Source organism: Capra hircus, chromosome 26, assembly GCF_001704415.2.
Source record: "Capra hircus breed San Clemente chromosome 26, ASM170441v1, whole genome shotgun sequence".
NCBI lineage: Eukaryota > Metazoa > Chordata > Mammalia > Artiodactyla > Bovidae > Capra > Capra hircus.
Window position 1 is genome coordinate 34,823,749 of NC_030833.1, and position 20,246 is coordinate 34,843,994.

General features: G+C 46.2%; 1 protein-coding gene across 1 annotated transcript in view; it reads left to right on the forward strand.

The window, feature by feature from the left end:
• Positions 1 to 17,130, forward strand: part of PDLIM1 (PDZ and LIM domain 1) — a 36,800-nt gene extending 19,670 nt beyond the window's left edge. The window contains exons 4-7 of the mRNA XM_005698381.3: positions 1,711 to 1,910; positions 12,152 to 12,303; positions 16,043 to 16,160; positions 16,594 to 17,130. Coding sequence (XP_005698438.3) covers positions 1,711 to 1,910; positions 12,152 to 12,303; positions 16,043 to 16,160; positions 16,594 to 16,780 — 657 coding nt within the window. The 3' untranslated portion in view covers positions 16,781 to 17,130. The remainder of the gene's footprint in view (positions 1 to 1,710; positions 1,911 to 12,151; positions 12,304 to 16,042; positions 16,161 to 16,593) is intronic.

The following is a 20,246-nucleotide window of genomic DNA, read 5'->3' on the forward strand; positions in this document are numbered from 1 at the left end:
ATGCTCCTCAGAATTGCTACAGGGAAGGAGAAAGGAGAAAAGAATCGCCATCCTGGCTGCCGCTTGTGCGACTGCCCTACAGAGCTGCAGGGTCACCCCTTGGGAAGTCTGCTGCCGTTAAAGACCGCTTCTTATTTCATTGTTATTCCTCGTGCAGTAAAAACTTTCCTAAAACTTTGCTAAAGTTATTTGCAGAACTAATTATACTTCCCTTTGGTGAACATACTATGTGTACTGAACTTTTGTCCAATGTGGATCAAGTCAGCTCAGTGTAAGGTATACAGGAAAACCTCACTGATTCCAACATGTCAAAGAGGGAGCCTGTCTGAATCATCATAAACACATTTTCATGTTGTCTTTTAAGTCTGGTGGTGGTTTAGTCTCTAAGTCATGTCCAACTCTTGCGACCCCATGGACTGTAGCCTGCCAGGCTCCTCTAGCCATGGGATTCTCCATGCAAGAAAACTGGAGTGGGTTACCATTTCCTTCTCCAGGGGAATCTTCCCAACCCAAGAATTGAACCCTGGTCTCCTGCATTGCAGGCTGATTCTTTACCGACTGAGCTAAGTCAGTACACAGTGAATTAAGCTAGTGGTTTTCATCATCAAGTCTGAGAAAGCACGAAAGACTTTAAGGTTTAGTGAAGAAAGAGAGAAAAAAAAAAAGGAAGAGCAACAGAGGACAGGAATCTTGGGGCAGTTGTTCTGGGTCTGAGTGTTAACAAGGAGTCCGGGTTTCAGGAAGGTTTCTGGGAAGCCCAGAAAGTAGGGCGCACATCATGTTCAGTAGATTGCACAGGGCAAGCTCTCGGCTAGGAGCAGGGGTTGACCCAGAATGCCTATGCAGAAAGCACCTTGCTGAGTCATCAGAAAAGCTGTGATTTTTTTTTTTTCCCTAAAAAAGCGACATTTAAAAGCTTTTGCAGGGTATTCATAGAGTAGCTCTGAGGTGGTGTAGCTGTAGTAATTATCTACTGAGACCTGGCAGTCTAGAGTGGAGGTGGATGGTGGGTGCTTCCCCAAATTACAGAAAGAGGAGGATGAGCACAGAAAGAATTTAAAGTCCTTTCCTGCAGCTACCTGGGCACTGCCCCATAATAGGTATCCCCCAGCCTTCCATGTATCAGCTTGGCCTTCCCTCACAAGAAACAACAGCTCAGTCATTCCCAGTAGCCTGCTTCTGCTAGTGCACCCAGGCTTGTCTGCCTCGTCATCAACCGCTTCAGTGTTGACACCACGACCTTCTTATCTTGCTCGTCTAAACCTTTCCTTTCTGAGGAATTTATCTCTACCTCTTCAAGCTCTGCGCTGAAGTGATGCCAGTTCCTCTCCTCCTGGTACTTAATTCCTCTGGAATGTGTCCTGAAAGGGTGTTTCAGCCCTGACTTGGATCCCACAGCCTAGGGCATCAAGGGATGTCCTGCCCAGGGGTACTCCGCAGGAGATCAGGCTCTGCTGGACCTCAGGAAAGGATCAGGAAACAGAGCTGGCAGGTGAACTGCCACATGTTCCCAGCTCATGCAGTGTCCTGAGTCTTGCTCCACGTTGGGTGGATTTATTTGTCAGAGCCCCTCAGCTAGTTTGGCATTGAATCAGGGCCATCGTGGCTCATTGGAACACCTCTCTCTCTCTCTGGTTCTCCCCCTGGACCATCCACTTAGTGGTACATACTGGACACCGCTTTGATCTCTCCTTTGATCCCTGCCTGCAGGAGGCCCTCCACATAGGAAGCGCCCACAACCGGAGTGCCGTGCCCTTTACTGCCTCACCCGCCTCCAGCTCTGCCCCCAGGGTCATCACAAACCAGTACAACAACCCAGCTGGCCTCTACTCCTCTGAAAATATCTCCAGCTTCAACAACGCCTTGGAGTCAAAGACAACAGCCAGTGGGCAGGAGACGAATAGCAGAGCGTGAGTAGGCCCATCAGTCCGCCCTGGGCCAGTCCTGGGAGAGGCTTACCACACCAGGACGGGCTTGTGCAGGCGGCATGCAGAAGGGTCAACCACTGGCCCAGAGAAAAACGTCTATTTTAGCACTGTCTTTGTTTTTTAACTTTTTTGGCTGCATGTGAAATCTTAGTTCTCCAATCAGGGGTCAAACCCTTACCCTCTACAGTGGACAGGACTGTCTTAACCACCAGACCGCTGGGGAAGTCCCTAGCACAGTTGTTTCTGTATTCATTTTCCTCATCTCTGAAAACGGGGTGATACCACCTGCCTTGTAGGGTTGTTGTGAAATAAGAAGTAAGCTGTAAAATGTCCAGTTGATTCTTCACTAAGACCCTGTTGTTATTGTTCTGATTTCTGTGGTCACTGTCTTCTTCCAAGTGACCATCCTCTGTTCTTGACAGCCTTGCTGCTTCCTGAAAAATTCTTCAGTGTTTAGAGTTGGGGCTCTCTGCTTGTGTTCACCATCTGATCTGGGCAAGGGATGGGCACTTCACGATGCAGTTTTTGGTGAAGCAATATTTGCTTTTTTCCCTCCAGTAGAAATGATAGGAAGAAGAGACGTCCATGCATGTATAAATGTGTGTCCACTGGAACAGATTCTGATCTGGGATAAAGGAGGCCTTGGCCCGGGTGGGGAGGTCTAAGGAGACATCTTGCTTAGGGCTGGGGAGGCCTATCCCCTTTAGTTATAGCTGCCTCTAAGTCTTCATCTAAAGGATCCTCTATGTCTTCCCAGCAGAGGGGGCCCAGTATCAACTCCCTCCCAAACTCTTTGAAGATGAATCCAAAAACACAGGAAATCCTGCAGCCCATGGCAAAGAACTGGGTTTGAGAATGGAGAGAGAGTAAGAGATGGGATCAGTTCTGGGTGGTGGAAAACAGGAGGGACTAGGTCATTAGTTGTCACCTCATTTGCCTAAAGGTGGCAGGGAAGACGAGGACTTGAGGACAGAGCTCTGGGTGCAAACACGGGGGAGCAGGGCAGCTCATGGGAGCTGTACACTGCATGCCCAGCCCAGAGGGGAAACCACTCCTTGACTCCAGTCAGACCCCACATGCCGACCTAGGATTTCCATTTCTGATGGATAATTGCATCAAAATAGAAGTCAGAAAGTTTTTCATCTGAAATCTCCTGATTTTTCGATGTCAGTGACAGTCAAATTTGTTGGAAAATATCATGTGGTCCAAACTTGTCTGATCACAGAGGATCTTTCCTCATTGGAACCCTCAGTTCTTTCTTTCTTTTTTGTAACTGAAGTATAGTTGATTCACAACCTTGTGTTAGTTTCAGGTATACAGCTGAGTGATTGAGTTTTTTATCTATATATGTGTATTTAAATATTTTCAGATTCTTTTTTCATTGTAGGTTATTACAAGATATTAAATATAGTTCCCTGTGCTACGCAGTAAATCTTTATTGTTTATCTGTTTTCTATATGGTGGTGTGTATCTGTTAATGCCACACTCCTAATTTATCCCTCCCCCACTTACCCCTTTAGCAACCATAAATTTGTTACGTGTTGGCAAGCATAAGTTTGACTCTGTTTCTGTTTTTTAAGTGTTATTCTGTTTTTGTGTGTTATTCACATGTAAGTGATATAATATTTGTCTTTGACTTTATTTCACTTGGTATGATATTATCTAGATCTATTCATGTTGCAAATGGCGATATTTCATTTTTTTAATGGCTGAGTAATATTCTGGTGTATGTGTGTGTATCACATCTTCTTAAACCAATTGTCTGTTGCTAGGCACTCGGCTATTATAAATAGTGCTGCAGTGAACATTGAGGCGCGTGTATCTTCTCAAATTAGAGTTTTCGTCCTTTCTAGATATATGCCCAGGAGTAGCTCTATGTTTAGCTTTTTTAGGGGACGTCCACGCTGTCCTCCATAGTGGTTACCCTAATGTACATTCCCACCAGCAGTGTAGGAGGATTCCCTTTTCTCCACATCCTCTCCAGCATTTATTATTTGTGGGCTTTTGGATGATGGCCATTCGGACCAGTGTGAGGTGGTAGGTCATTGTAGTTTTCATTTGCATTTCTCTAATAATTAGCAATGTTAAGCATCTTTTCACGTGCCTGTAGGCCATCTGTATGTCATCTTTGGAGAGAAATGTCTGCTTAGGTCTTCTGCCCATTTTTTGATTTTTTTTTTTAATGTTAATTGTATGTGCTGTTTGCATATTTTGGAAGGTAACCCGTTGTTGTTGGTCACATTGCTCGCAAATATTTTCCCTCATTCCTTAGACTGTTTTTGTTTTCATTTAGGGTTGAAACCCTCAGTTCTCATATTAGCTCTGAAGCCAGCTTTGCTGTTCAGTTTCTCTGCAGTTCACCTTCAGCAAGACTCTGCCTGGCTGTTAGGGTGAAAAAATGGCAGGGTGATCTGCACCCATTACTTCAGGTGCAGATTAGGACAGGTTAAGGCGTGAGAGGTTCCAAACTACTTAAATGTTTGAAAACAGCTATTTGGGGGACCCTCTCGAGAGCTCCTTGATCATACTTAATCATACGGTCCTTCTCCCTGAGAAAGAGAGAGAGACATCATAGGGTACTTGGCTGCATGCAGGCCCCTGGGCTCAGCACCAAGAGGGCTCTGTGATTTCTTTCTAAGCTTCACAGAGCCTATTAGGGGAGACTTCTTGTGATGTGACTTGGCTTTGCAAGATGTTAATGGTCACCAGCATTTGCTGTAGTATACCAAGGCAAAGTGGCTATTAACACTTCTTTGTCCTCCAATTCTGAGTCCTACAGGCTTGAGATGATGATACCATTCACGGTGACTGTGGGAACTTCTGGGGTACCTGAGAAAGAGTACTACGCTGGGCCCCCCCTAAGCTTTCCATGGCCAGACTCTGAAGTGAAGCTTTCTCTCAGGCAGCTTCCTCTCTGGAGTGGTGATCTCCACTCTTTGGTGCTTTTGTGCTAAGGGAGGCTGAGAACGCGACCCTCTTTTACTGTCCCAGAGTGGAATGTTCCATGATCTGGATTTAATAACCCAGGAAATGACACATCCTTCACTGAAAGGCTGCTATGCATTGGGAGAAGTATGTGCCTGGGGAGTATTTTTAGTATGGCCTTGGCTGTTATTCTTTCAATCGTGTCTTCTTTCTTCTCTCATGCTTCCCGCCTGCCCCCTCCTTCCAATCCGAAACAATTAAATCTCTACTGTCTGGACACTGTGCAAGTCTGTTCTCCAAGCCCTGTCCCCTCCTATTGCAGACTTTTTGGCTACAGTGGCCTCAGTCTTTATCGCCAGTCTCCTTCCAGATTTTCGCAGCAGAGAGGGGCCCAGCTTCTGCTCCATCCCAAACTCTTTGAGGATGAATCCAGAAACAGTGGAAATACTGGCAGCCCCTGGCAGAGGAAATGCCCTCTGTATGGATCTCTGCTTACTGGTCTATTCCAAGAGAGGCCAGTTGTGCTTATCAGTGAAGGAAGAGTCTTGTGTAAACCCAGCAGCCACCGGTCTTCTTGCCTGCTCTGTCAGCAGAAGTCGCAAGTGCTCAACCCCCACTGTTTAGTCTGTGAAATTCGCTGAGGTTCCAGAATTGGCTCACTTCATACTTTGCATCTGAGGTCATCACGGATTCCCTGGGGTGCACTCTGAATTTTTTTGTCGCATGCACTTCAAAATAGCCTGGTGTGTGTGTGTCTTATAGGATTTCCCAGAGCCACATCCCCATCAGAAAAGAACATAGGCGCCTTGCCATTTCCAGATTAACCTGGTAAGGCATATGAAAGGTACCATCTGCCGCCTGTCCTCTCAGCACACACACAAACACACACACACACACACGATTGAGTGGGAGGGCCTCTGGGTCAGTTCAGCTTCAGTTCAGTTCAGTTGCTCAGTCGTGTCCGACTCTTTGCGACCCCATGAATCACAGCACGCCAGGCCTCCCTGTCCCATCACTAACTCCCGGAGTTCACTCAGACTCATGTCCATCTTAACAGTTATTTATTGACTGCCTACTGTGTACCGAGGGTGGAGGAAATTCTGCTCTGTTCAAAAGAAAACTTTCACCTGCCCTCGGACCTCCTCACTGAGTTTAGGGGCTGTCGTCATTTTCTGGTGATTTGGGCCTAGATTTCAATGTATATATATGATGCCACTGGATACTTTCTTAAAGGTGCAAGCTTGATAGATAGAGGGACCTGAGCTTGAATTCTAGCTCTGCCTCTTGCTAGCTGTTGGGACCTTGGGTAAACCACACAACCTCTAAAACTCAGTTTCTTCATCTATAAAGCAGATAATGCGAACTACCTGACCACCAGGTTATTGAGAAGTTTTAATGAGATGTGCAAAAAATATCCACCATGGGGCCTGGCCTCTGGTGGTGCTCCGTAAATGCTACTTCCTACAGATTTCAGCATGCATGAAGTGCTCCGTGCCCATTACTTCCAAGTACTAGGAAGTCTATGGAGTGGAAGCATGTAGGCAAATGTCATGGAGAAGATTTTGCTCTAACTTACTGTATGCTTCTATGTTTCTCATTAGGTCCAGCATCTAGGCCTTTGAAGACTAAAACTTAGGATTCTGGCCAGGATCCCCTTTCAAAAATGATTCCATCAGGTTTCTCAGAATTACATATATGTTGTGAACATTGAGGTAACCAGGTTGGGGCATGTCAGACACAAAGAATCTGAGTCAGCCTGCATCCTCGCCACCTATGTAAAAATCACATACTAAAATCTCTACATCATTTCCAGTTAGTGTTTAACCTTCATCATTTGGAGAAAATTTTTCTTATACTTAACTTTTTATTTTGCAGTAATTATAGGTGCACACTGCAGTTATAGGGAACAAAACAGAGAGATCCTCTGTACCCTTCAGCCAGTTTCCATCATTGGTAACATCCTGAAAATTAGAATGTTGGGGTTAGTCACATCAGTGAAGCTCAAAGAATGAACATGCTCTGTGGTCTCAGGGAAGGGCAAAATTTATGTAGAAGAGACTCATCAGCTGGTCACTTGCCCAGGCTGCAACCGGGAGAAGGAAGCCCCCACCCCTGCCCATCCACGGCTCCTGGTCCCTGCCCTTGTCTGTCTTCCTCCTACCCACAGGGAACTGTGGGAGCCTTCCATCCCCGGGCAGGTGATGGGCCACCTACGGGAGTGGTTTTAACCAAGCTGGGAGTAGAAGTTTAGTTTCCCCACTCTGTCTGTGTTGATACTGGAGGTTACTGGGACCTGTTCACTGTTGCTGGAGTAGGAGTTGTGGCTACCCACATGGCCTCCAGAGACTCATAGTGGGTGAGTGGTGGCCTGTTCACTGCTGGGTGGTAAGGCTGTCCACTAGACTGGCTTCATTCAGCTGGGTAGGGATGACATACGGGCTTCCTACTGGTCATTCTCCAGTACCCTGGTGGGGTGGTTGTTGCATTTCGTTTCAGCCCAGTGAGGGTGGAAGTCTAGACTCTGCACTAACCTTCTTTTCTTTTTTTGTTTCTTCATTTGTCTGGAAAAAAGTGGTTATTGTTTCTGAGTCTTGCACCATCCTGGCTGTTGCCTTCTCCATCATTTTGTGGGAGAGGGCACGCTTTTCTGGGGACATCTCTTATCGGAGCTTGTTGCCCTTTCTGGGTTGCTGCCTTATTTAGCTCCACATCTGAAATATATGAAGCAAAAAGGAAACCCTGGGGACTCATCACTGTCACTCCTTGGGTCCCAGGGTCTCTGCTGGCCTGCCTTCTCCTGTCCCCCTTCTGCATCTTATGTTCATCTTATATTTGATGTCCAGGTGTTTAGATGTACTTAGCAGAAAGAATAGGGACACTTATGCCTACTCTCATCTTCCCCAGTGGGAAAATGATTTTTAGTTTTTATTTATTTATTTTTAAAGATTTTTTTTTTTTTAAATGTGGACCACTTTTTAAAGTCTTCAGTGAATTTTGTTATAAAAATTCTGTTTTATGTTTTGTTTTTTTGGCCAAGGCATGTGGGATTTTAGTTCACTGACCAGAAATGGAACCTGCACCCTCTGAATTGGAAAGCGAAGTCTTAACCACTGGACTGCCAGGGACGTCCTGGAAAATTATTTTTATGAAGAGAATATCTTCTCTTTCTGGATGCATCTTAAAATTTAAGTCATCTCTCTTTTTGTCTCAAATTTGTCACACAAACAGGCAGTTTTAGTGTGGAACCAAAGTTGACTTACTGTGTGAGAAAAATGGTGCCTATGGTTACTGTCCCGTAACCATAGGTCTGCTTTTTCTTTCTTCTCCTTGACCTTCCGGCCTTCATCCCAGCTGTTCTTTTGACTGGAACAGGCTTGTGTATTCTCTTAAGGTCTGCAGACTTAGCCTCTGAAATCCTCCTCTTGAGACAAACTCAAAGGGAGTCTTTTCCTGATGTTTGAAAAATCACTGGTCTTAAACACCGGGCTATGTCAGCTACTCCATGAGGCAGAGAGTGCCTGGCTTGGGCTATTGCTGGGGAGACAGGTCCTGTGGTCAGGGCCTAAGAGACTGGAAGAAAATAGTAAACACTGAGGGAACTGGTGGTATACATTCAGCATCAAGTCTGACAGGGAGCAACAAGAAGCAGGAAATAGGAAGAGTATAGTGGATAGTTACTCTGAAGGAGGTAAATTGATTAAATTCTTGTATTTTGTTTTAAAATTGTAAAGACTGAGTTTAGAAGACTGCTTTTAGTGACCCACCCTCACAAGCTTTTTCTCCTGGTAATTCTAGTCATATACCTAATATTTTTTGAAAACTTATCACTTTGTTACTATACATACAGAATGAGAATGCTTTTTTTTTAGGACTCCATTACTCATGCATATTTTTGTCCTAGAATTTTTTAAAAAGATATTGTGATGTCATTTGTCCATATCTGATAGTCTAATGTCTAAGGCTTGGGTCTTAGGATATTATTTTTGAATTAGGCAAACCATAGCTTCAAATAAGACGATGGATGTTGAAAGTGCTTTATAAATAAATTGTCAAGTGGTAGAAAGATATTGTCATTATTTAAGAAGAAACACTACGTTGTTTTCTGTTTTTTAATCACAGAGATATTTTCCAAGACAGTTTGCTGGAAGAATATGTGATGACCTTGTAATTTGGGGTCTGTCATTTTTAGCGGTCCCTTGGTGGCTTCCAGACATAACAACATACGCCAAAGAAGGGGAAAAATTCTCCCCAAGAACATTCCACGGTCTGATCTTGATTTTAAAATAGTTCTAAGTGTAACAGAGAAAAACATTTGTCAAAATAACATAATTCATTTAGTACAGGGCCAGCTCAGAAATCAAGACCCAAAGAAGGAGTCTGGCGTATAACTCAAATGATAGGGCTGAAAATGTGGGCCCATGGTGGACCATGGGCCTTGGTGGTTGTCACTCCTCAGGGTGGCCCATCACCTGCCTGGGGAGATGGAAGAGAGAGACAAGTACAGCGGCCACCTACTGTGGGCGGACAGAGGTGGTGGCGCCCCTCCCACACCCAGGGCCAGCACAGGTGACCCGCTGGTGCGCCTCTCCCCATTACATGCTGGCCTTCCCTAAGGGCAGCAGGGCAGCTGGCACTCTTGGAGGGCTCTGTCCTCAACTGTGAGAACCTGGCTGTGTAGTCAGAGCAAAAACCCGGAATTTCACTGACGTGAGTGACCTTGTGACTTGAGGCACATTTTAAATGGAATGTAAACTGATTATACAATGGGTGGGTTATAAATTGCATCACCATCTGGTATTTCCTCTTTGGCTCCCCCCGGGCACACTGTCCCTCTTCTCCAGCGGGTGGCTGCTTCTGGAAAAGCAGCTGAGGCTCACAGGCCGCAGGTGATCAGGACCCAGGACCTCGGTTTGCTCATTTCCCTGGCACAGCCTTGGGGGGTTCCCTGTGACCCCACAGGAGCAGAGACAGGGTGCAGCGAGGGGGAGAGAGGGACTTGGCCTACTTCCCTAGCTCCTGCCGAGCTCTGACCCTGTGCCAGGCACTGATTGAGGGCAGGACCCACAATGATGGAAAAGACAGGCCATAGCCTGGCCCTCGTGGGGCTTGCTTTGCAGGGAAAGATAGACAATAAAGAAATAAGTATAATTCATGGTAAAAGAGTTAGAAACGTGGAGAAAGATGGAGCCCAGAAAGGGGAGACGTGATGTGGATGGGGTGCAGTGTTTTAAGCTGAGGGTCGGGGACCCCTCTGAGGAGAGACATCTGAGCAGAGACCTGAGTGAAGCATGGAAGCTGTGGGGCGCGAACATTCCAGGCAGAGGGAGCAGGATGTGCCAAGGCCCTGAGGCTGGTGCATCCTAGAAACCCCATGAAGGCTTGTCTGCCTGGAGTGAGCAGGGGATAGCAAGCGATATGCTTGGAGAGGGGAGCAGAGCCACGTCTTTTATGGCCCTTGTACTTTTTGTAGCAAATATTTACTCCAAAGAAGATGAATTTGGGTAAGCTTGTGTTTTTGTTATTAAAACTGTAAATATTTGGTTCTGAGTCAGATGAGAACACTTTGAGCCACATCATGACACAGTCTGATTCTTATGTTTGAAATCTCTCTCTGGCCTCCGGTCAGAGGAAAGACAGTTCCAGGGGCTGAGAGTGGCAGGCAGGGGACAAGTTAGAAAGCTGGTCAGCTGGGCTGTTAATGGATGGCATGGCTAGAGCAGGCAGTGGACGGGGTGGGACTCAGGACAGACTTCAAAGGTAAAGCTCACTGGAGCCTGCCTCCCTTTCACTCTCCGCCCTCCCTCAGACCAGGCAGCAGCAGTGCCTCCCCTGGAAAATGGGCTCTGGAGGAAAGAGGCCCCAACTTTGCCTGTCTCATCCTGTCGTGGGGAGCCCAGAGGGACAAGGGGAGGTGTGGGCAGCAAGGCCCGGTTTGCGCCATCCCTAGGCTTGAGCTGAGGCCACTGTCACCCCCCCACCCCCATCTCCCTTACACGGAGCAGCACTGTATCGTTTTCAGAGCACTTACCTAGAGACTGCCATAGTGAAGTTAAGTCAGACAAAGGCGAATATCATGTGATATCACTTACATGTGAATCCAGAAAAAAAAAAAAAAGGTACAAATGAACTTATTTACAAAATAGAAACTGAATCATAGGTGTAGAAAACAAACTTATAGTTACCAGAGGGAAAAGGCAGGGATTTGAGGGTGGGAGAAAGGATAAATTGGGAGATCAGGATTGACTTATACACACTACTATATATAAAATAGATAACTGGTAAGGACTTACTGTTTAGCACAGGGAACTTTACTCAATACTCTGTAATGGCCTATAGGAGAAAACTGTCTAAAAAAAAGACTGGATATATGTATATGTATAATTGATTCACTCGATACCTGAAACCAGAGAAGGCAATGGCACCCCACTCCAGTACTCTTGCCTGGAAAATCCCATGGATGGAGTAGCCTGGTGGGCTGCAGTCCATGGGGTTGCTAAGAGTCGGACATGACTGAGCAACTTCACTTTCACTTTTCACTTTCTTGGAGAAGGAAATGGCAACCCACTCCAGGGTTCTTGCCTGGAGAATCCCAGGGACGGGGGAGCCTGGTGGGCTGCCGTCTATGGGGTTGCACAGAGTCGGACACGACTGAAGCGACTTAGCAGTAGCAGTAGTATACCTGAAACTAACACAACATTCTTAATCAGCTGTACTCCAATAAAAAAAACAAAGTACTTACTTTCTCATCCTTGTCACCGACACTGTGAACTAGACAAGGCATACACTGTTACCTCTGTATGGTGGATGAAGAGACCAGAGCTCCTTGCCGTGAGAATGAGGAGAGTTTATAGAGACAGAGAGAGCACTTTGATATCATCAGGAAACACTGATTTCTGCTCTGGGGAAAGAATGAGGCCTGGACTAAGGGGACCCAGCTGAGTTTTCAGTGCTCAGTTGTGGTTGACATTTTCCCTCTTCTAAATTTTCTTTCGACATAATATTGTTTATATAATTTTGAAAGAAACACAGCATTCCCATTCCATGGGATTAGGCCAAAGAGTAGTTGAATCACCCAAACTAGCCTTTTATTGACTTGAAGCAGCAACCAGCCCTGCCTACAGACACCTCACCGTATCATCAGGGGGTCCATGGCTGCATTAGGAGCTGGCTTCATCGATTGGGATAATTTCTCTTCACTCTTTGACACTGGGGTGTCTTTGCTTGGAAGGGGGTGGCTGGTGGATTTTTTTCCCCTAACTTCTGACGTGTCCTAATGAACTTGCAAACATTCTTTACAGCTTAGACCATTCTCAGCTCCCAAGCGGACTCGTCATCGACAAAGAATCTGAAGTTTACAAGATGCTTCAGGAGAAACAGGAGTTAAATGAGCCTCCGAAACAGTCTACTTCGTTCCTGGTTTTGCAGGAAATCCTGGAGTCTGAGGAGAAAGGTAATCAGCCGTGTGTGTGGTCAGAAGCTGTGGTTTGAGGCCTGGGCTGAGGGGTAGTCGTTGCTGAAACACAGGTGAACACAGCCTTAGGGGTGGAGAGAGCACAGTGTGCTTTGGAAGGTCGGCCTCTTAAATGCTAAAAGCTCTTTCAAAAAAAAGAGGGGGACTGAATGAGCTCAGCCACACCTGCTTAGCTGTTTCCTGTTGCAGGCACTGAGGGAGGCTGAAGGCGGGGGTGAACTTGACGGTTGTGGCATTCTGTGGGGCTGTCCGCTGGCCACTAGTTTCGTTTGAGCCCACATACCGTGCTTCTGTGGTGGTTGGCACGTGTGAGTGGGTGAAGGTCGTGGGCTGTGGCAGCAGAGTGTGGCTTCACTCTGGGGCCATGCACTTGTTCTTGCTCTAGGGTGGATGGCCTCTTCAAAGTCTGAGGGCCCCCTGTTTGGCCACATACCCCGGAACTGACCTTAGGCAACCCTTTGAACCTTTCTAGACTTGTTTGCTTATCTGTCAACCGGGGATAAAAATCCTTTCCTCTTAAGATTGGTGTGAGGATCAAATTACACAAAACATCCATAGTTGTGACTGGCGCACACAGTAGGTGCTTGGTAACTGTGATGATGTTTGAAACCTCATCAAGAGGTTCGAGGCCAGCCTTGGCTTGTCCACATGTGAGATCTGATGCTCGAGGCACCCAGGGCTACCTGTGTGGCTCTGCAAGTCTCAGGAGATAATCTTTGCCCTGTATACATCAGACACTGTTTGTTTCTTACGATAATATTCAAGTGGATGGCAGCAAGCTGTCTCAGCTTTGTAGCAACAACAGTGAGAAATTCCTGGCAGATGGGTGCGCTGTAGAAGGGAGGCTTTTCCTTCTTCTCAAAAAGGTGACCTGTGAGCCACAGCTCTCAGGCTCACCCACCTCCCAGGTGGTCATTCATAAGCACCTCTGGTTCTCACCGTCAGCCTAGCCACCGGTGACGTCTGGAGAGTTGGGGTTTGCAGCCCTCTTCACTCTGCACTGTCCTTTTCCCTGAGGCTTACTGGAGTCCTGCCTTCTCTTGCTCTCTTCCTCCCAGTGTGTGCCTGCCTGTGAAGAGAGAGTTGGTACTTCTGGGAGGGACATGTGGTGGTTCTGTGAGATACACTTCAGCCAGGCTCCAGAGTGGCTGGCTCTTTGCCCAGGGCAGCCAGTGAGGGTCAGAACTGAGCTCTCTCTGGAAGATAGTCCCTTTCCTCCTGAAAGTCCCCAGCTGCAGAGTCGGCTCCCCAGGAGTCCTTCCTGAGCTGAAAGTCCCCTACTGAACACGCCCAGCACCCAGGCTTCCTCCCCACTTTAGTGGGTTCCTTAGAGAAATTGGCAATTTAGAGGCACAGGAAGTTAGAAAAATTCTTCTTTTATGCTGCTACTAAGTCGCTTCAGTCGTGTCTGACTCTGTGCGACCCCATAGATGGCAGCCCTCCAGGCTCCGCCGTCCCTGGGATTCTCCAGGCAAGAACACTGGAGTGAGTTGCCATTTCCTTCTCCAATGCATGAAAGTGAAAGTGAAGTCGCTCAGTCGTGTCCGACTCCCTGCGACCCCATGGACTGCAGTCTACCAGGCTCCTCTGTCCATGGAATTCTCTGGGCAAAATACTGTAGTGAGTTGCCATTCCCTCCTCCAGGGCATCTTCTCGACCCAGGGATTGACCCTGGGTCTCCTGCATTGAAGGCGGATTCCTTATCATCTGAGCCATGAGGCTGCAGCAGGGCTTGGTGATAAATCTCCAGACTCAATGTGGGTCTTCTCATTTGGGGTGAAATTTAGCCTCTGGACTGGGAGAAAGGGTCCAGGATTCCTCATACTCCCTCTTGCTCTAGGTCAGATTCTAAAATTTGCAGGGAGAAGGAGTCTTTTTTCTTTTTTAATTGCGGTGACATATATCTAATACAGGACTTCCCAGGTGCAGTCAGCTGGAGGCTTGATCAGAAGGTATCTAGGCTCATTTTGGCAGGTGCCCAGGGTTTCTGGAGAATCCTTAGGTGATCTGCGGTTCAGATCATGGAGGACCACCAGGTGTGAGGTTAAGGACCGTGAATTTGATTCTGTAGGCAGTATGGAGCCCTTGAGTGCTGTTGAATAGTGAAGTGGGCAGAAAAAAGATGTGGAATTTTCTTTGCATTTGCAGTGTTGGCTGACTAGGTAAGAGAAGAAAATTGAGCCAGCAGGTGGTGCTGCAGGGCTGCATAAGCTGCAGCAAGGTCAGCATTAGGCAGCACACAGCCTCCTCTACTCACACTGTGCCCAGCTCCATCAGTTCACTTCTCTCTGTTCCAAAAAGAGATGTGGGTTCTCCTACACAGTGGGGCTCATGTGTCATGTTACTTCTCTCCTCCTGCACTTCCTATCTTTCCTGGTAATTTTTCTGTGAAAAACAGTCCATCACATAAGAGACCCTGACCTCGCAGGTTTGGCTCTCTTAGAACTACCGATTTTCTCTCCAAGCTTTCCAGGTATGCAAAGATGCCATTTCCTTGTCTTCTCAGCAGGTAGACAGGCCAGCTGGTTCCAGCCAGAAAGTGAGGGAGCTTGTTTGGGACACTCAGAGTCATGAGGCTGCCCAGCCAGGCCCCTCTGAGATCCCTTCAGGCAGGGCCAGAATTAGGATAAGGTGAGGGAGGCATTTGCTTTGGGTATAGAATTTAAGTTGGTACCCCAAAACTTGATAATCAAGACAGAAATAATACTTGAGTGCAATATTTTATAAAAATAAAAATTAATGCAAAAAAAAAAAGATTCTATAATGAACAAAGCTGGGACTGTGACCAAGGAAGGGAGAAAGGTTTGGAAAGGCAAGATGATACCTTGGGCTGTGCTTGTGTGCACGCTAAATTGCTTCAGTCATGTTTGATTCTTTGCAACCCTATGGACTGTAGCCCACCATTCTTTTCTGCTAAGACTGTGGTAGGCTCTGTGGAGTATTGAAAAAATATGTGAAACAGAGCTCTGGTGGTCTAGTAATTTGTAGTCCAGACAGAGATGTGTAAATAGCTGACAGACATAACAATACTTACTGGGCCAACATCACAGGAAAAAAAATGTGATGTGGAAACACAGCCAGCCAAATATATAGCAATAATAGTAATATTAGTAGCTTACCATTATTATTCACAGCTACCTACACAGGTGATGAACTGGGCTGTAGGCAGAGCTCTGGAAACTAGGAGCTGGTTTTGCATGCAGCAGCTGACTGCAGGAAGGCTGCTACTGTCTCTGCTCTGCGACAGGTGGTTTTTATCTGACTTATAGCATTCTGTACTATAATGATTTTGTTGTCCTTGTAGTGTGGGTTTCTTTTGGCATCTGACTACACTGCTATTTGATTATCAGGTGTTTTAAATTTTTTCCATCTATGTAAAATATTTTTAAGTCCCATATCAATGTGTTTGCTTGTATTTAATCAGCATGTAATGTAATTTGTTTTGAGGGCTGACCATATATGCCAGGGAGGGCTACATGTGTCTTTTTCAACCATTTTGTTCCACTCTGAAGGGGAAACGTTCTTCTATTTTATAGAAAAGGAAACTGTGGACCAGAGAAGTTAAGTAACTTGCCCAGGATCACACAGCAGTCAAGTCTGTTTGATTCTGATGCCCATGACCTTGCTGGAACATACATATAAGTGACTCTGAAAGAGCTAAATGATGCTTATACAATCCTGCCCTTCCTGGCTAACCCAGATGTTTTCCTCCTTTTAGGGGATCCCAACAAGCCCTCAGGATTCAGAAGTGTTAAGGCTCCGGTCACCAAAGTGGCTGCCTCAATTGGAAATGCCCAGAAGCTGCCCATGTGTGACAAATGTGGCACTGGCATTGTGTGAGTATCTGCCTTCCCCAGGCATCAGTGGCCCTGCAGGTTGTGTAAACCATGAAAATGTGGAAAGTGCTGGATGTTGCCCGTTGTGGGCATGATGGAGAAAAAAATCCTGCCTGGAAAATGGAGCAGAGAGGCGAGGTTGGTCCTGTGTCCCAAAGCCACGTGGTGAAGGCTTTCCTTGGCTGTGAAACCCTTAGGGTATGGACATGTAAAACCAGAAAAAGCAGGGCTGCTCTGTTGAAGTGGGAGGGACTTCTGGAAGTCTTCAAGGGGAATGTCTCTGGCCTCTCGGCAGGAGAAGCCCCTTTATGACTAGAGGCCAACAGGGAGGCTCTGATCTGCCCTTGGAAAGGAGCCCCTTGGGAGGAGCACCAGCCTGTCACCTTCAGGTGCTCGTCACTAACAGAGCACCTCTTCTCCCTGCCTCCTGCAGCGGCGTGTTCGTGAAGCTGCGGGAACGTCACCGCCACCCCGAGTGTTACGTGTGCACCGACTGTGGCACCAATCTGAAACAGAAGGGCCATTTCTTCGTGGAGGATCAGATCTACTGTGAAAGGCATGCCCGGGAACGGGTCACTCCACCCGAGGGCTATGACGTGATCACGGTGTTCCCCAAGTGAGCGGGCAGCTCCCCGCCCAGCGCTGCTCTCCAGGCAACCCCTGCTGCATTTTGTCCTCTGAAAGCTCTGGCCTCTCTTCTTCCAAGTTCTTGCTTATTTGGTTTTGTCGCTGCTCATTCAGCATTACGTCCCCCTTTGCTAATGACTCACGCTGGCTGTGTGATGCCTGCTTTCATAATTAATGGAAAATGGCCTTGTTCGGTGTTCCTTTGCCAGCATCACTGTATCTTCTCTCTCCCTTCATTCATCTCTGCTGCAAATGGACATCAGCCAAAGTCAAACCAAACTGAATTTAATATGTCTGACAATGATTTCATTTTTACTCAATAAATTAACAGACTTAAAGGCAGTGTGGTATCTCTTTACCATGTGACCATGTGTCCTCTTTCTTATCTCAAGCCAGACGAGATTTCTGAGGCCTTTCCTCTTGTTTTGGGGTTTCCACTCCTTTGAGATTTGCAGGCCTTTCCCTCCAGGTGTGAGAACACTGGCATTTGAAACAGCCATGTTCTTTTTTTGGCCCTGCCACAGAGCATTCAGGATCTTAGTTCCCAACCAGGGATGGGATCAGATCTTTGGCAGTGAGAGCATGGAGTCCTAATCACAATGACCACCAGGGAAGTGCCAACAGCCATGTTCCTTTATTTCTTTGCAGCTTACTCCAAATTATTCTCTGATGCTAATATAAGATAGTTATGTTGTAACAATATTTTCTTTACATTTGGCTCTTTTGGGACTTACCTGAAGAAATGAATGCTTTCCAAATGGCCTTAAAATACTCCCTAGCAAGTCCCTTCCCAGGCTGGTTTGCTGCCATTACAACCTCTCCTTTATGAAGGGAAGTAAACTCAGGAAGGTGGCCAGCAGCCCTAAACCTGCAGATTGCTCAGGGAAGTGGCAAATGCATTCTCCTCAAAGAAGAGACGGGGAACCCTGGCTGTTAAGGAGCCTTGCATCAGAGATCTGAGGTTCAGTCCAGTTCAGTCTCTCAGTTGTGTCCGACTCTTTGCGACCCCATGGACTGCAGCACACCAGGCTTCCCTGTTCATCACCGACTCCCGAAGCTTACTCAAACTCATGTCCATCAAGTTGGTGATGCCATACAATCATCTCATCCTCTGTTATCCCCTTCTCCTCCCACCTTCAATCTTTCCCAGCATCAGTTCAGTTCAGTCTCTCAGTCATGTCTGACTCTTTGCAACCCCATGAACTGCAGCACGCCAGGCCTCCCTATCCATCACCAACTCCCAGAGTCCACCCAAACCCATGTCCATTGAGTCAGTGATGCCATCCAACCATCTCCTCCTCTGTCGTCCCCTTTTCCTCCTGCCCTCAGTCTTTCCCAGCATCAGGGTCTTTTCAAATGAGTCAGTTCTTCACATCAGGTGGCCAAAATATTGGAGTTTCAGCTTCAGCATCAGTCCTTCCAATGAGTATTCAGGACTGATTTCCTTTAGGATGGACTGGTTGGATCTCCTTGCAGTCCAAGGGACTCTTAAGAGTCTTTTCCAACACCACAGTTCCAAAGCATCAGTTTTTCGGTGCTCAGCTTTCTTTATGGTCTAACTCTCGCATCCATACATGACTACTGGAAAAACCATAGCTGAGGTTAGCAAAGGTCGTCTCTTGGTGACTAACCACTAGTGGAGTCATTTGCTCAAACAATGGCTCTTATCACTCTAGAGATTGATTTGTTAAGAGATGGACAGGTCATTCCACCAACCCTACTCTGAAAGAGCAAATCGTCTCTCTCAAGTAGTATTCACCACCATGGGTAATAGCTGATGTTCTTTGTGGATGATGTCCTTTATGGACTGGCTTTCTAAGAGTAAGGATTCTAATTAGATGGTCGTGCTAGGATTTTACTTTGCAGTTCTCTGAAACTTGGATGCACCAGGGACAGTTTAGACATAAGCAGTTCTAGTCTATAAGACCTGAAGCAAAACTTGCAGGCAGAAAACTATTTTCAAGTTCTTGATTTTTCTTTTTCCTGTTTGCAATTAGTTCTTACTTTGGGCTTCCAATGTGGCACTGATGATAAAGAATCCACCTGCCAATGCAGGAGACACAAAAGACACGGGTTTAGTCTCTGGTTTGGGAAGATCACATAGTGGAGGAAATGGCAATTCACTCCAGTATTCTTGCCTGGAAAATTCCATGGACAGAGGGGCCTGGTGGGCTACAGTCCATGGGGTGGAAAAGAGTCAGACACTGCTGGCCACAATTCTTAAAACTCTTTTCTAAGTTTGTAAATGGCAAGATGATTGAAAGTTCTTAATTTGGGCAAATCCACACAAAATGAAAGCTCTCTGAAGCACAGAAAGTTCGATGGATTTACAAATACAGTAACAATTGTGATTTGGGTTTATTGATTGGAAAAGGATGAATGGGTATTACACTCTTAGAACTTTTTCCAGTTCTTTTCCTCAGATAATGTGCCAAATGTCTGACACTTGTTTAATGACAGTATTATTCTTAGGAGTGGATCTGAGGTGCAGGGTGCCTCCCTTCCATTGGAGGTCAGATCCTGAGTGTGTCAAGTGACCACTGTGGCTGCTATCTACTGTCTCCAAAGCTAATTAACTTCCTAAGAAAATGAAACAGGGTGTCAGCTTTACTGTCCTTAGTACAAGTTGTATGTTTTATGGCCAAGAACTCTTTTTCTGCAGCCATTGGTTTATAGAAATATTTTAGCCAAGAGTAATTTTAAGGTTTGGCCTGTTGTCCTTGCCTACTATGTTCATGTGATTTTATTTCTTCTGTCATGCTTAATCTAAAATGAGGGCAAAAATAGAAGGAATGTATTGGAATATCTCTAATATCCCATCATTCTTTAAATGCTAAGCCTTTGGACAACTTCCTAAAGAGGAAAAACAGTCACAGACTTTGATGAAGTGATTCCCTCTGATTTGCAACATTCTACTTCTTGATTTAGTTAGTTAACATCAGTGGTCTTCCAGGACAAAGCCTCCTGAACAGGCTTCCCTGCTGGTTCACCACGCCTAGGATCTGATGTGCCCACGTATCCAGGGCACACCTTAAGGGCACACATCACATGAGACTCATCACATAATCATAGTCTCCTGAAAGGAATGAAGCCCCCGTAGGAGCTGTTCTGTCTTTGTCAGTTTTGTCAACTGAGCAGGGAGATAGTCCACAAATGTTTGGTGAACAAATCTGTAAATGTATGCTTCATCCTTGTCCAAAATACAGTGCAAGCTACATATGTAATTTAAAACTCTCTAATAACCGTAATGAAAAAGGAAAAGGTAGAACCAATAAATCAGTTTTAATAGTACACTGTTTTGGGCTTCCCTGGTGGTCAGTGGTTGATAATCTGCTTTGCATTGCAAAGGACACGAATTCGATCCCTGGTCCAGGAAGATCCCACATGCCTCGGATTAACTAAGCCCAGTGTGCCGCAACTACTGAGCCTGTGTGCTGTAGCTACTGAAGCCACCTCAGT